The sequence below is a fragment of the Siniperca chuatsi genome, linkage group LG12 (genome assembly GCF_020085105.1).
Source record: "Siniperca chuatsi isolate FFG_IHB_CAS linkage group LG12, ASM2008510v1, whole genome shotgun sequence".
NCBI classification, from domain to species: domain Eukaryota; kingdom Metazoa; phylum Chordata; class Actinopteri; order Centrarchiformes; family Sinipercidae; genus Siniperca; species Siniperca chuatsi.
In genome coordinates, this window is record NC_058053.1 from 3740514 (window position 1) to 3757464 (window position 16951).

The following is a 16951-nucleotide window of genomic DNA, read 5'->3' on the forward strand; positions in this document are numbered from 1 at the left end:
GTTCATGCTCAAATCTGCCCCAAACTTCACATGTTTGATTAGACTCCCCGGCCTGAAGACATCTAGAGGCCAATGTTGAATCATAGTGATAGCGCCACCTACTGGCAACAGGAAGTCAGCCTTCAACGAAGTAGCCCTCGCGGTACGTTTCACCTAGATGTATAGAATCTGTGCGGTCAAGGTATCATCTCTAGGCTTAAAAAAGGCCTCTTGGAGCCATACCCTAAACCTAACAGGAAGTCAGCCATTTTGAATTTACTGTGCAATTTCTGGCCATTTTTTCCCCATTTACAGGCTCTGCACTTAACGAACTCCTATTACAGAATTGATCAGATCGACTTCAAATTTCGGCAGTGCAAACTAAAGACTTTGGCAATGAAATGTTATTGAAAGTTTAAGTTTTCGTTGAAGGGCATGTCCGTGGCGTGGCGTCGATGGTAATTTGCAAGAGTCCCGGCCTGAAGACATCTACATGCCAATGTTCAGTCATAGTCATAGCGCACGCGGCGAATTTCAATGTTTCAACATATAAAAAGAAACTGTTGTAACTCGACTCCACATTGTCAGATGGCAATAATAGCCAAGTGTAGGATTTTCATGCCTTAATGTCTGTCTGCAAGACTCCAAAAGGAATCCCTAACTCTCTCCATGTTCACTTCCTAATTGCATTTAATTTTCACACATTTGAAAAAGGGACTGATGCTCTACTAAACACTACAGCAACACGCCGTTATGCTGTAGCCTACCTGCTGCTGCGAACCGATTTCATCCTGTGACTTTTGGAAGAAACCATTACCATAGGGAAAGGGGGTGTGTGACTTTTTGAGGTATGATCTATGACATAAATAGAAGAATACATTTGACTCATAATATAAAATTATCATAACTACATATTATAAACAATAATAGTAATAAAATTAAATATAAAATAAAATTTTAATCTAAAAAACCCAGATATCAAAAATCTGATGGGGCACTTGCCCCAGCAGCTTGAATGGGCATGCATCCATGCTTACTTGTTACCTTTGCTTGAGCATTGCTACGCTTCTCTGCTCCTTACAGCCAGCCACACATGCTTACGCATGACCATGAGCGTCCTTGTGCACATGCACAATACAAACAACATGGGGACCCACTTGAGAAAACATTGCTCGATAGATCAAAAACTCTACAGGGTACCTTTAAGGTAGATGCGCAATATGTGTGTACCTGAGGTACAAAAAGACAAGACTGTGGTGCACTGGGCAGCAAACATAGGCCTGAGCTGAGAACGCAACAATGACATTGAAAGTTTTTAAAAATGCCAAAGGTTGTTTCAGTAAACAGGATACTGCCCTGAATAATAAAAAACTAAATAAAAGTCTAGCTCTGCCTTTATTGTGTCTTTCTGAATAAAAATAACTACTGTGCAGTATATACATATTCATTCACCAGAATGTAGTTAACTCACAAAAATGCAAAGTGTAAATAAACTCTGTGTGACTAACCTCTTCCAAAGACTATGTTCATGTTTATTTACTCCACAGGAAGATGACAGGGCCTGGTGGTTGAGAAAACAAGAAAATTGGATTGCTGGACGCGTCACATGGCTCAAATCACCCTCTTGGATAACATAAACCAGTGAGGGAGGAAATGGGAGAAAATCGTTATGTTTATGAGAGAATGAAATAAATAAATGAACAAAGACAGGTCTTCTCAATTCAGCCATGTTGATTTTCACATTCAATTGGATTCTTTCAAATTTGCCCTAATCAGTTTCTGAGTGCACATTTCTGTCACAATTAGTGGGGAGTTTCCTTTGTGATGACCGTCCTTACTCGTTCCAACTCAGCTTTCACATCACATTAGAGTAATTGTAATGATCTCAACACGTAAAAACACTTGCAACTTTGTCTTCCAAGTTCTCATTCCATGTGTAAATGTTTGGCTTCATCAATGGAACTTGATTCCTCTCCGAGAAAGAAAGCTGACCCACCCACTTTGCAAATAATAATATTATAGCAACAAAGTCTTACAACTATATTCAGCCACTTACTACCCTTAAACCAACATTGCATCAATTATTAACAGATATTAAAAGACATCACAACTCTCTCCTATAACATAGGATCCAAGACATGTGACTGGGGACTGAAGGCCGACTGGCCTCTACATAACCTCATGATCACTTCACGCTTGAATGCTGTCCAAGCAATGAAATGCTCAAAATAACTGCTTCCAAACCGATTGATTTACCATTAATCCGGCATTTCCCAATATAATGTAAATGCAAATCAAAAGCAGTTCCAATGTATTTAATACTGAACCAATGTCCGGGGCTAAAGCACATAACCAGAACCTTTGAAGTAAAGTCAAGGAAGGCGGAGAGGAGGCTTGTCTCCCTGCCTTTCTTCCTCCTGGTTAACTAGACATGTGATTAGCATTGCTGTCTGCTACTTAGTTTGCCCCACAGTCAGCCTGGTCTGCCTTCAGAGGAAATACTGCCTGCAGGCTACTCTGTGAACACCAAGGTAAGTGATATTTACACACATTGGTGTTAAGAGAATAAAATGATGCTAATGCCTACATGTGTTGGTATCTCAGAGATGTTACTGTAATTTGAATCTTGTTGTTGCTCCTTTTTTTACATTTATGCTACTTAAACTGTCAGTGGGCAACAGTGATTTAGCTCATTTCATTGGACCAAACTCATGTCTGAAAGTGTTCCAACTTGTTATTAGCGATACAATTAATGTATGTGTGTATTTTAAAACAAATGCCAAATAGCTTTAATCAACTTTCTTAAATCTACTGAAAGGCAGCCAAGGTTGCCACATTTAAAACTCCATATAAGAGCATGTGAAGTGGTTTGAATTGGAATAAAATGTATGCTTTATCCGCACTGTTCGTTGGCTGGTAAAACTATTCCAGGTTTGTGTGTCCCCACACCTGTTATCAAGCCAAACCTTCCTTTTGCAAACACAAGGAGTCCTTTAAATGTGCACCTGTTGAGTTGTGTGCATCAGCCGCGAATTGAATACAGAAAATCCATTTTAGATCATGAGATTTCACTGGCTAAGGCATAACACTAAAATATACTATAAGGAATATTATAATGACATTTTTAAAGTGCATGTTTTCATAATGTTCCCTTAATACAACAGAGTAAGATACCAAGTTGCTCACACCCGCTAAGCAAATACACATAGAGCTTTTGTATACTGCTTGGCTGTTCAAGTTTAAGAACTGAACTGTGGGAAAGTTGTAAGCAATATTTTATATTGCTGGAGGAGTACAATGTTCTACTCAGATTCTACAATTTAGATGTGACCAGTGTCTCTGTTAAACGCACATGCTTGTTTTTACCATTAGTGCCCATTTGCAGAAGCAGAAATTAGATTAGGCTAGATTTGGTTTTTTTGCATGGCCTGTGGAAAACAAGACAATTATGTGATGCTCCTGAGCATTCCTTTACTCCTCTTTGATTATGTAAGAGTGTTTACGTGCAATTCAGTAGTAGTGTATTGGCTCTATTGGAGTTAACTCATCCTCTGAAATCAATGCATTATGAAACTGGACCATGTGAAATGTTTGGGCAGGCTCCATTTAAGAGACACTCAATTAAAATCCCTCAGCAATGTGATGGCTGAACTGTGCCAAACCTTCTCAGATCACAGGACAGATGCATGTGGCAGAGCACCTAATCTGCCAGTGCTCCAAGTCACTGACCCGTGATCGATACAATTATTCTGGTCTGTTTTTTTGGGCCATTCATTCAAATACTTGACAAGCAACACCCTGCAGTTGTGCAAATAATTACTGTCCTCTCTAAGTAGCAAGGACAGAATAAGTGTGACCTCTCCTCATTTTTACTTGTGTAAACCTTAACTGCAGACGTGGCAGATCAGAAAACAGTCATGTAAGCATTTTAGGAACATCGTCTAGGGTTGTGTTGGAAGACACTGGCAAACATTATAAGCAACAAATGGATCATTTTGATGTTAATAAAAGTTGTGTTTAAAGCTTCACTAATTCAAAGTCAAATAATTATGTGAAATGTGAAAGGGGTTGCTCGTAGTGACAAGGAAGAAGACAGTAACCCCATCTTAACTAAATCTACCTTAATGAGCTTATCAGAAATATTTTCTAGCTTTCAAGCCATACCTACGGCTCCGTTAGAAGCACCCTTAAGTTAGAAATGTGGAAGAAGTCAAAACAACACAGAATGTGCTTGTTTGCCTGGAAGATTTTAAAAGATAGCTTTGGAATTCTTTAAGTCTTTGTTATTTGAATACTCACGTTCAAAAGTTATTGGTCCCTGTAATCATTTATCCTGTCCATAATGGCCACAAGGTGATTAACATGCCTGTGACAGGGGACAGCCCACCCCTAACCCTCATCCTGTGCAAAAATGCATCCTAAAGCTAAAGCTGATAAGAGGATTCAGCAGTCTTGGCCAAGTAAGGGGGGCTCTTCCAAATATGCACTCTTTATAGTATGAGATTCCCTTTTTGTGTTTCCATGGACAGTGCTTCCTTGCTTAGCCGTGGAGAGATGCTTTCTGCTAGTTGCATGTAGGATTTTACCGGGGCACAATATTGCCAGGAGATACCCACTTAATTTATCTGAAACTGCAGCAGCCTCATTATCTTCGGCTAAAGCTTAAGTTGAAGAATGCATTTTTGCAAAGAACAAGCACTGTGGATTTTGTCCCACATCTTTCACAGTGTAGTCACATTAAGAAGGGGTCGCTTTCAATGGACATATGGGCATGAGCAAGATAGACTTAAAAATATCTGGACCTATCCTTTAATTTTACAGTGTTATTTTAGCAAAAATGAAATAGAGAGGAACACGCAATTGATGTACACAGCCTTAGCTGTTACATTTGATTAGGTGTTGGTACATTGTCTTTCTGGAATGCTGAAGTATTCAAAAGGTCAGTGAAACGTTACCGCTCAGAAGGTTGTGTATCAAACTAATTTCCCCCAACTGATGAATGCAGGGACATTCCTTATGTTGCTTACACATTTCTTAACACTATCAATGCTGACTAATAGCTTAACTTTGCCTCATTTGCAAACAACTAATTGTATTTTTATTATTACCCTACTGTAACCCAGCACCAGGCAGCCTGCCAGCTCACAGGCATCAAATTCATAATTATGCCTGGCACCACAACAGGCAAGAAGCTGGATCTCTCCAAGCTCACAGATGAGGAGGCCAAGCATGTTTGGGAAGTTGTCCAGAGAGATTTTGATCTGAGGAAGAAGGAGGAGGACAGACTTGGGTAAGTTGAAAAGATCACATACTGTATATCTGTTTTATTTCTATCTGACACACATCTGTCTCTCACCGAACCCACAGATGCCACCCCTTTGATGCGTATGGCTTCACAAGTAGCAAACCACAAGTAGCAATTAAACATATTGCTTAAAATTGTCTATAAATTTAAAGCCAGATGGATGTTTGTGTCCATTACTGTGTTTAGAATTTAAACTCTAACCCTATCATATTAATCCAATACAAATAAGTGTACCATATTGAATTATACTTCATACTATTCTGTAAAATCATCTTTTATATCATGTATTTCAGCTGTGTCTCGTGTGTAGTGCAATATTTCCCTCTGTATTTTCTTTAATACTTAGTGGGAATTAGGGCTTTTATTAGTTTTGATGGACATGTCTCCACGGGCTGTGCTCATTCTGCTCCTTTAATTGACCTTCCTGTGGATTATAAATGCAAGATTAGTATAAGGTTATACTTTTTTTATAGAGTAAAAAAATGGAAACAGTTGTGTTTTTATTTTGTCCTCCAAATGTTAGCATGCATATGAGAGACTGCAGACAGAGCAGATTAAAATATTGTCTTCTACATGTTTAGGCTTTTTACTCGTGAAGGTTTTATTGCACTTACAGTAATCTTCAACTTATCTGCACTTCACTGTCTCCCCCGCGGCCTTGCTGGCCGCCGTGCGTGCGTGTGTGTGTGTGTGTGTGTGAGTGTGGAGCTCAGTCCTGACACAGAGAGCAGGGCAGAGGCTGCAGCGTGATACTAAATACTACGGCCTTTAGCCCCGGGGCCCGTTTAATACCGAGTCTCGGTACCCATCCCTAAAGTAAAGGATTTTTCTTACAAATCGGGTTTCGGACAGTCTTTTGCAATGTGTTTATCGCGCATGTTCATATCACAATGACAATACGATTTATCGGTCAGCACTACATGCTAACACGCTAAACTAAGACCATGGTAAACAGCAATAGCTAAAATTAGCAAACATTAGCTACCGTTAGCTACTGGTCAAGGTCAACAGACCAAGGCTGCAGCGGGAAAACCCCTGAGTGTATTGAATTGTTATATTTGCTTATGAAGTCAACTTTTCATTTGTAAAAGAAATTATTTGTGATGTCTTATATCAAAAGTTACAAAGTATCATTTATACATAGGTCAATACATTGGACACTATAGGGAGAAAAAAAACCCACTTGAATGGAAACACTGTCCAGTATTTGTTTCACATGGTGTTTCACAGCACTTGTGTCATCATATTATCATATCAGCCTAAACAAGACAGGGCACTGACATTTCACAGTGAGCCAGTAATCAGATGCCCTGTCTTCAAAGCCTGTAATGCTAGATAATTGGTTTTCTGCTGGGGTTGTTTTATTGAGAGAAGACGGCTGATCTTGTTTGGTTTAAATTTAGTAAAACTGAGCAGAAATGACACACTGTACTCTATTCCTGAGGGCTGGACAAACTTTGTCGAGCTGTAAGTCACCAACAGATGATTCAGTCAGTTGCTTCTAACTCACATGTCTCCTTGGCAATAGTGACTGATGGATGGTTTAGATATCAGGCTGTGGGAGGAAGAGGTTTAGAGGGAATTTCCCCTTATCCTCGGATTTGGGATGACCTCTGCACAGCAGCAGCAGCAGTTCTCCAGGATAGTAAGGATAGTCCACAAAATGAAGAAAACATTTAGTGGCACATTGTTAAAGCAAGATTTACACCTGTGGTGTGTATCTCTAATCTGTCCACATCTTTGTATGCCTAAAGTTACAGAACTACAAAACTGGTAATGTATGAAAGCTAACTCTAAGTTTAAATTATTCACTGAAACTTGCAATCTTATCTAATTAGGAGGCCCTGAGGCAAAAATTTGCTGTGGGCCCCTATTGACACCACTCACACATCACCCACCCCCAGATTACACACGGCAGCCTCATTATATTTTACCTGGAAAACCTGGAAGTTACAAGCTTCCTGTGTATCAGTTAGTTTGATTAAACATGTAGCCCACCTATCCCTACTTAGTCAGGGAGGGCCCTGAGTTTTTTAATCAATTAACTTAATTTACAATAAAGAATACTTAGGGTGATGTTGTCCTCTTTCTCTTTTACCCCAACGTACTTTTAATTGTCTTGAATTCCTTTATCCACTATTTCTGAACTGTAACACCACTATTATCAGTTCTTTGATGAACTATCACATATTTATCTCGTATGCTCAAATACCTCTAACAAAATGAATAACCAAACAGCACACTGGAATCAGTTTCAGAAATAATGAATTTCTATTATTTACTTTGAAATTTTTAACATAAACAAAATGAAATATAAGTCAGTCTCCTTGAAATTTCACCTTTTTTCAGTTTTAATAACTTGAGTTACCTCAATCATTTTCTTCAACTGCAAACACACAATCTAACAACAATTCAGGTTACATTGATTTCAAGTTCACACCAAAGTCAGAGGGCCCACACTCACCAATCACACACACACACACACACACACACACACAAGCCGGCATATATTAAAATAAACCCCCCAAAAAATCTCTGTTGCAGGTCTGATGTGACATTTGGGAGTGGAGATACCCAAAACTATTGGTCCGCTTCACTCAAAAGAGCAATAAAATAAAAGTGTTTTAACTTGAGTAAGAGTTCTGAGCCCAACCTGCAGCTTTTACCAGTCTCTCAGTGAAGAACAAGATGGCAAGCATGTGTTCAGAGATGGCATGGTCTGTCCAGCCTAGTCCAAGGAACTCTGAGTGTTGACTTGGTGACAAGCACTATCTCATAAATCTTCAGGGTTTCCATGTCGAAACGATTAACTAAGCTAATAGCGTAGGCTGGGTTAGCTATACAGTGATTGCACTGACTACACTAAACCCAAGTGCTGAGGAGTATGTGAATCTCCCTAAAGAGTCCCCTCTGAACCTACCATTAACTATGTACAGGCCTAAGGCCCGACAGAGATGCACTACCTCCCTGCCACTTTGGTTTATTTCAGAGTCAATGATGTGTTAACCTTATTTATAACAATTCCTCGATTTTGTTTTTAACTAAGTCACATACTATATATACCTTTATCTTAACAACATTTTTATTACAATGTATGGTATTTTTTAACCTGGTTACAAACAGATTACTTATTTAGAAATAGGCACCAGATAAGCATAATATAAACTGAAATAATGAAGGTATTAAAACTAGATTTTGACACAAGGCTTCTCTACAAGACAAGGTTTAGTAATAATGTAGGAACTGCTTTAAAGCCCTTTAAAGCAAATTGCTTTAGAGCATATTACAAAAACAAATTTGCTAATGATGAAATTAATTTATCCTTTGGGGCCCCTGAGGTGTCTGAGGAGACAGTTGATAATCCAACCTCACTTGCAGTATTCCAAGTTGTTACCTTTTAAGCAACTAGACACTCATAGTCCACCCACACAGGTGTTTTCACTAAAAGACTATGTGGGTATGTAAAAACTGTTTTGGATTGACTTCTCCTTAGTACATAGAGTTGACTCAGAGACCCCACAACAACATCCAAAGAACTGCAGGCCTCACTTGCCTCAGTTAAGGTCAGTGTTCATGATTCCACTATAAGAAAGAGACTGGGCAAAACAGCCCCAGACCATCACACTACCACCACCATATTTTGCTGTTGGTATGATGTTCTTTTGCTGAAATACAGTGTTACTTTTATGCTAGATGTAATGGGACACACACCTTCCAGAAAGTTCAACTTTTGTCTCATCAGTCCCCAGAGTATCTTCCCAAAAGTCTTGGGGATCATCAAGATGTTTTCTGGCAAAAATGAGACAAGCCTTAATGTTCTTTTTGCTCAGCAGTGGTTTTCGTCTTGGAACTCTGCCATGCAGGCCATTTTTGCCCAGTCTCTTTCTTATGGTGGAGTCATGAACACTGACCTTAACTGAAGCAAGTGAGGCCTGCAGGTCTTTGGATGTTGTTGTGGGGTCTCTGAATGGCTGAAGAAGAACAAAATGAAGACTTTGGAGTGGCCTAGTCATTGTCCTGATCTGAATCCTATTGAGATGCTGTGGCATGACCTTAAAAAAGCAGTTCATGCTTGAAAACCCTTCAATGTGGCTGAATTACAACAATTCTGCAAAGATGAGTGGGCCAAAATTCCTCCACAGCGCTGTAAAAGATTCATTGCAAGTTATCGCAAACGCTTGATTGCAGTTGTTGCTGTTAAGGGTGGCCCAACCAGTTATTAGGTTTAGGGGACAATCACTATTTCACACAGGGCCATGTAGGTTTGGATTTTGTTTTCCCTTAATAATAACAACCTTCATTTAAAAACTGCATTTTGTGTTTACTTGTGTGATCTTTGACTAATATTTAAATTTGTTTGATGATCTGAAACATTAAAGTGTGACAAACTGGCAAAAACACACTTTTTCACACCACTGTAATTCCATCCCAACTTCACCTGACTGGAAGTCTAATCAGCCAGAGTAACTGAAAACGCCTGTGTGGGTGTACAGGGCCTTTAATAGGTCAAATTAAACTACTAACTTTATCTTGATATGACTAATCTTTTATTGTTTCTCAAACATGGATATTTTTATTACTCTACTGTAGTATTTTGCTAAGATCGCTATCTAAGACAAATTGATTTCTTGCTTATTCAAACAGTATTATGATCTCCAAGAATAAACCACTCAGTGTTGTTTCTGGGCAGCTATCTCATCTGAGTCACTTTAAAATATTCCAGACTTTAAGATACTTTTTGAATTCATTCAATAGATTTCCTGTACTTCCTTATTTTTCCATACTCTATTAAACATAGTGCTTTTCTCTTCTCTTCTTGTCTCCAGCTGGCATTTCCCAAAGAAAAAATGGATGGAGAGAGTCAGACTTCGGTCATAAAGAGAGATTAGAACAGCTATTTTTTTGGTCAATGTACATTTTCATACAGGTTGTTTGTTCTTGAAGATTCACCACTCCAAAAGGCTGTCTTTTCTATGTAGGGCCATGCACAAATACAGGACAACAATGTCCTTCTTCAGATCCAGCCATTTAGGTTGCAGTTCTTGCCAAGGTTCTTCTTCAGCTATTTGTTTTCCATTCAAATGAGCAATTGTTGTTGAGGAAACTGTCTGTTGTTTTGATCCAAGGCCTCTGCAATCTATAAATAGGTACTTCTTCATGCGGTTTACATATAAAACTGTCACGCCTAAATCTTGTAAAACCACACATGTAGGATCTTAAAATGAAATATGTTATTTTGGCAAGTACTTAGACTTTGTTTTGCTTTACCAAGTCCACCAAAATAACAGACGTCATCTAATATTATAAGTGTTATATTTTTATTACTTAGTGTGTTTTGTCAAAAATTTCATCTACCAATACTTACAGGGGTTGATTTATTTTAAAATTATTCGTTTTTGACAAATGTTTTGCTTTTTGCTGCAAGGCTTTATAAATCCTCACATGTGAAGCAAATTTATAGTAGTAGCCACTGCAGACGTGTCAACCTGAAATCTATAATGCATTAATACCAAAAGACTTTCTTACAACTTCCTATCATTAAAGAAAACAAGTCAAATTGGAACTTTAAAACTGTTCTAATCAATATTTTATATTAACAATGGAAAGTGAAAGTGGTCGCTCATAGTGATGAACTCACAGATAATTGTTTGCTAACACGTTCGTCGTAACAACTATAAGGTAATAATATGTCAGTGTTGTGCTTTTAGCTTGCTCTACTGCCCCAAAATGGCCAAAAAAATCAATTCATGAATGCAGCTTTAAAGCTGCTATAATCAATATTGTTATATCAACAATGAATCACATGACTACTTATATGAGCCCGCTATATTACTGTTTAGGTTCACTCTTGTTGCTCTCATCATCATTGTTTCCACTGCACGCTACTTGGTCTGCACCAAACAGCAGACAGACAAAGTTAGCAACTAGCTGGTGAACATGGGTGAGTATTTAGCAGCTAAAGTGCCAGATATTTCTCTCAGGAGCTGGTGGAGACCAAAACAGAGCTAAAAGGAGAATGAATATTGGACTCACATTCATCAGGTGGACACAAACACGACTCTGAATGAATGCTAATGTTGCTCTGTGTCCAGTTGTATATGTAAATAGGCAATTCTTTGCTAAAACATTGGCTATATGAACATAAAACATATATGTCAATGTTGTGTTTACAGCTTGCTTTAAAAACTCATTGCTGTATGTTCTGAAGCATGTTCTTAAATTTGTAGCTTTCTAAGCAGAGCGTCCTGCACAGAGATGAAAATAACCTGTCTTTAATTTTCAGACAGGAACCTTAATTAAGTTAAGCTGCAGCAGATTTATAACTGTGAGTGATGTTTGCTAGTTTGCTAAATATGGATAGTTCCCAGTCATGAGTCATATGAGGAAAAATTATACAGAATATAAAAGCATAATGGCCATTTGTCGCAGAATCAGAATGATCTATTTATCTGTCTGCAGTCAAACCCAGGTAATGCATTTCCTCCTTAAATGACATTATAGTTTTATTTATAAATTGGTTGTTTGAAAATTGTCTTTAGCAAAATGGAAACGTATCTACAAAGTTAATGTGAAGCTGCTGGATCTTTCTCTGGAAAGCATTATGTTTTAACTCTAATCCTCTGTGTGTGTCAGTCTCTCTTTTTATCTCTCTCTCATTCTCACTTTCACCAGCCCCATGAAGTATATGGTAACTTAAGAGAGAGGCAAAGAGGAGAATATGAGATTACAATGTGAAGATGAAAGACTGAGAGATAAGCACACCAGCTCAAACTCGGTTAAAAACGTCTAAAACACTACGTTAATTTAAACTAGAGAGGGTTTGATTTGTGTGGACAGACAGGGCGAGAAGATCACCATGTATGGGAACACTCTTCTTCATAGCTGTCTGTGTGTAGTGAATGTCTGGCTGCCGCACCCGGATTCCTGAGCTTTGCCAGTTAAGCAAAAACTCTGCAGTACCTGCTTTAAATCAAATACTGAGGACTTTGAGGACGTACTTAAGTGTGTTACTTGGTAAAACATCCCAGAAAATGTATATAGACATGCCAATAATTTAGTGTAAAGCTTGTTTTTATGACCTTCACTTTTTTTCAACATGAAAGGAGAAGAAAGAGTAAAACAATCTCATTTGAGACAAACTGTAACATTGCAGTTACTTCTCTCTTTGAAATCTCACAAGTGCTGCTGTGCAGTTTCTATCCATACCCTTTCTATGTAAATAACTGTAAGTTCTCATCCTGAAGGTGCCCTGCAGAGTTTTCTTACAAACAAACAAAAGTTATGTTTACATTACCTGCGCTGAATCAATTTCCTTCCTCATAAAACATTTGCAAAGCTAATTTTTCTTAAATGTTTGAATCCAGCATTGTTCACATCCATGTTTACTAGTTTGCAGTGTGAAACCAGTGGCAGGACTGTGTATTGTGTCACCAGTGTTTTATTGTGTCAGACAAACAAAACACTGACCCACTCGTTTACAGTGGTTCACAAAAGCATTTAAATATTGCCAAGAATGAATCCTCTGCTGCCTTCACATTTACTCAAATATGTGCATCAAAAGCAGTACGTTTGGAATCAATTAAGGAGGTACAAGAAATATGAGTGGCAGCAGGCTACATTTAAAGCTGCATGAATCAATATTTTTTATCAAGAATATATCACCCAACTCTGCAGTTTCCCCCAGCTCTACAGAGCACTGTATTGTCTTCCAGCTAATTGTTTTGGTTTTACGGCCCCCAGCCTTATTGTTTTGGTCTCACCGCTCTCATCAGTGTAATTTCTAGGAGCAGCAGACAGACAAAGTGAGAGACTAGCTGGTGAACATAGTGGAGCATTTAGCTGCTAAAGAGCCAGATACGTTTCTCAGGAGTGGGTAGAGAGCAAAACAGAAAAATTCCAAATAAATGCTAATATGGTCCCATGTCTGGTGGATGTGTAAATAGGCAACTTTTTGCCAACCTGTTGGCTGAATCAACTTAATAAGGTTGTGATATGTAAATGGTTTGTTTACAGCTTGTTCTGTTGTCCCAAAGTGACCAAAAATCAACTAATGCTGCTTTAATGTTGGCATTGTATTACAATAATATTCACAATTCAACAAAAAATTCTTAGCACATGGTCCACTTACTGGGAATATTCCCGAGTCACATCAATTACAAACTGCTGACAGCCCCTGCAGAGGGCACCACTCTCACTCACAGACTCTCACTCTTGGTAAGCCATTGCACTTGTCTTTGATATTTGGCCTTGCCAGCCATGTATCAGTGCTTGGAAGGCATGGACGTTGCCTACAGCACACATCTTATTTGAATCATAGAAGGGCATCTTGTATACCAGATCTGTGGGATTTGATGTTTCAGAGGAGGGCAGATTCAACAGATATTACTTTTCAATCACATCGCTAATGGCCAGCAGCTGTATCTGCAAAAGGTTATGGGATACTTACAAAGTATCCCATTTATCCCGATGATCTGGGCTATGATTTAAAAAGCATGGCCTTAAAAAAGTTTTAATAAACAATAAGCATCCTCTTATCCTCGGTGGGTGTTTTGCCAGACTCCACCCACACTGTGTGACATTTGGGATTTGTTAGCTGAAGTTTCCTCTCCGCTACTGTCAGCATCTGGCAGCGCTGAGTGAGACTGTTACTTTTCCAAAAATCAGCACAAGTTTGCTTCAAACTTTGCTGAAGAGAATGGTCTGCAATGAAGCAATGAAGTCATTCATGACACATGCGTAAGGAGCTGCCAAGTCACACATAGCAGAGGAAAGATGTGTTTGTTTGAATAGGATATGGCTTTAGAGGTTTTGAGTAGAATTCGACTGAGGTTATTGCAACACGTATTGCATTGTACAGGTATTAATTATTAGCTGAAGACAGAGTACTTTCAAATATAATCATTGAGCACAACTTTACTCATTCATAAAAGACATTGATACAAATTAATGTAGTAAGAACATTTCAAGAAAGAAAGTAACTTTTCTCCTCTGCTAACTGAGTTTGACTCCTTATCTGGAGGAAAACAAATTAAAGGCTGGGATAGAGGTTTTTGCTAATTGTAATATAATTACTCAAAACGAACTTGTTCCTGAAAAAAGTAAAAAAAGAAATTTGACTGTAACGTGTGTTACAAAATATCTCATTACAACCCATCATTAGTGGGGTTAGTCTTTCTGCTCTTTTTTATACTGTGTGCAACAGAACCAGCTTCTTCTTTTTTTCATATATAATATGAGGCTTCAACAAAACCAGTAATAATTCATGTTTGAGTGATTTCAATAATGCTGAGACACTGGAATAAACAAAGGCATGCAAGTGTTTTAGTAGTGTGTTTTGGAAAAACTACAATATAGTCACTCAACCAGTAGGGTGAAACAAAATTACAGAAAGAGATAGATACATACTGTAGGTAAGTATATTGAGTAGTGTATAAAAATAAACACATTCTAATTCTAACACACCTATGTCACTCAAAAGGTCACTAAAAAATGTTCATGAGATTGTTTAGTCAAGCATTTTTTAACTGTATATTTACAGTATACAGTATTAAGAATGATCTAAATCACGCACAGTAAAGCTATACCGCATGTGACTTTATAATTTTTTCTTATTTGTAAAAGTAGCACTAAATGTTTCCCGGAGAAGCACTGCAGTGTCTGCCTTTACTGACTTTTCAGTGTAACAAGGCTGACATAATATTTACACGAAGTTGCCAAAATGAGTGTGTTGCCATCTGTGAGCTGACAAACATCTCTTCACTCATAATTGTCAGCCAGCATTTTGACTCATGACATGTCTGTATAATGAAATGGTATAACGTTTGTTTTTTAGCTGTAAAAACATAAAATGAGTAATAAATTATAAATTTACCTTCAAATGCATTCCATGGCGGCTCAACAGTTAGTTAAACATTTTGGGGAAATATGCGTATTCGCTTTGTTTCTGAGAGTGAGATGAGTAGTGTAAGACATGGTTAGCTTAGCTTAGCATAAATACTGCAGTCAAGGGGAAACAGCTAGCCTGGCTCTGTCTCACTTTATGTACCCATACAGAAACAGAAATGTAAAAATGGGCCATTTGTAATTTTAATATTAATTTTACGTGTTGGAATAATTTCGCAGCAAACAACACTTCATCCATCTGCTCAGTATTTCTGACCTCTCCAGCTATATTAGTGCTGGTGGCAGATAAAGTGAGCGCAGGTCTTGGTTTTGGTCTTTGTGCAGGCATAATAGTAAACAGAAACCCTGTTTCAAACCAGTCTGGCCAATTTCCTGCCCCAAGATGTACATTCAAAAAGATTGTTTAGCACTTATTTCGGCAGCCATAACAGAGCAGCATTGTTAGTGTTTCTCTGTTTCTGAGTTGCAACCATATCTACTGTATTACTTCTCTTCTACTGTTTGTAGTGAATGGCTGGGTTTTGTCTCACCTTTTGCTAGCTCAGCTCTAATGTGTTTCCATGCTTTTCAACATATGGTCTGTCTCTTCACAGATGTATTCAGACAGTAAATGATGGCATGTTTTTGGTTATTTAACACCATACAGTTTTATAATGCTCGCTGGAGAGCAAGAGATAAATGACAGATAAATGCGTAGCTTTTACTATTGGTGTGATACCAGATGTGAAATAAATGAGTATTTGGAAGATGAGTTTTTTGTTGTTTTATGTGCCTTACTTGTTTTGTTAGTTGGTAGTTTCCCTACCTTGCAGCCTTTGTACAGGTAACCACACAGAATGTTTATAAAGAAAATTATGTGCACTTGTTGAACTACGCTTTCCCTCTTCCATATTTCCAAACTTGTCTTTTTTAGGGAGCTAAAGACCAAGATTGAAAAAGAAGACACCAAGAGAGAGTTGTTGGGCAACCAGACCAGTCTGACTGAGTCTCACTGTATTCGATGTCTCCAGCCCTTCAAGTTCCTGGTCAACAGCAAGCGTCAGTGTCTCGACTGCCAGCTGTACATCTGCAAGTCCTGCAGCCGCTACAACAAGAAGGACCACGGCTGGGTGTGTGATCCATGTCGCATGGCCAGGTAGGGAATAACAAATTAAAACAAAAATCAGCATTTTTTTTTCAGAGGACATTAGGTGGTGGTGTCAAGAGGTAGGAGAGAGGTGTTTGCCAGTGACCTGTTTGCCTAAATTTGAATTCTGTGGCTCTGCCAAAATGGCAGCAAGCAGTAAGCCCAAGGGCTACCAAACATTGTTTATGGATGACGTCACACAATCTACATACAGTACACGTTTTTCTATGTTATATCAGCATTAACCAGCCATTTTTCCCTGGATTCTACTCTCCCTTCATTTTCAAACTGATCATTTCTTTAAAGCTACTTACAGCTTGCTAGCCACAGTGCCCATCTCTTCTGTACAGTCCTATAGGTTAACTGAATACTAACAGGAATGACCTCCCAAAGCAGAGGTTCTCAGAGAGGTTCTTTTTTGGCTTGGGAGCCTAATTTCAGTTGTGGACATTTTTGTGACCCCAGCTATTTAAAGACCTTTCTCGGCTATCTGATACTTACTGACAAACAGGGATTTTAAGGAGTTGTGAAAGTTATGAAATTTTAATCTACACTCACCTTGATGCTGACACTGATGTTCATTTGAACTCGCCATGTCAAAAGAGATGGTTGTACTTGCAAGTCACGCTGCTGCTGCT

The 16951-nt window shown here is 38.4% G+C and overlaps 1 protein-coding gene across 7 annotated transcripts in view; it reads left to right on the forward strand.

The window, feature by feature from the left end:
- The first annotated feature begins 2175 nt into the window (after positions 1 to 2175).
- Positions 2176 to 16951, forward strand: part of mlphb (melanophilin b) — a 41175-nt gene continuing 26399 nt past the window's right edge. For 2 of the 7 annotated variants that reach the window (XM_044217678.1, XM_044217679.1), the window contains exons 1-3: positions 2178 to 2510; positions 5103 to 5269; positions 16101 to 16322. In XM_044217678.1, the coding sequence (XP_044073613.1) occupies positions 5145 to 5269; positions 16101 to 16322 (347 nt within the window). In that variant the 5' untranslated portion in view covers positions 2178 to 2510; positions 5103 to 5144. Of the gene's footprint in view, positions 2511 to 5102; positions 5270 to 16100; positions 16323 to 16951 lie in introns of all 7 variants that reach the window. The other 5 variants (XM_044217680.1, XM_044217681.1, XM_044217683.1 and 2 more) reach the window with 3 other exon arrangements.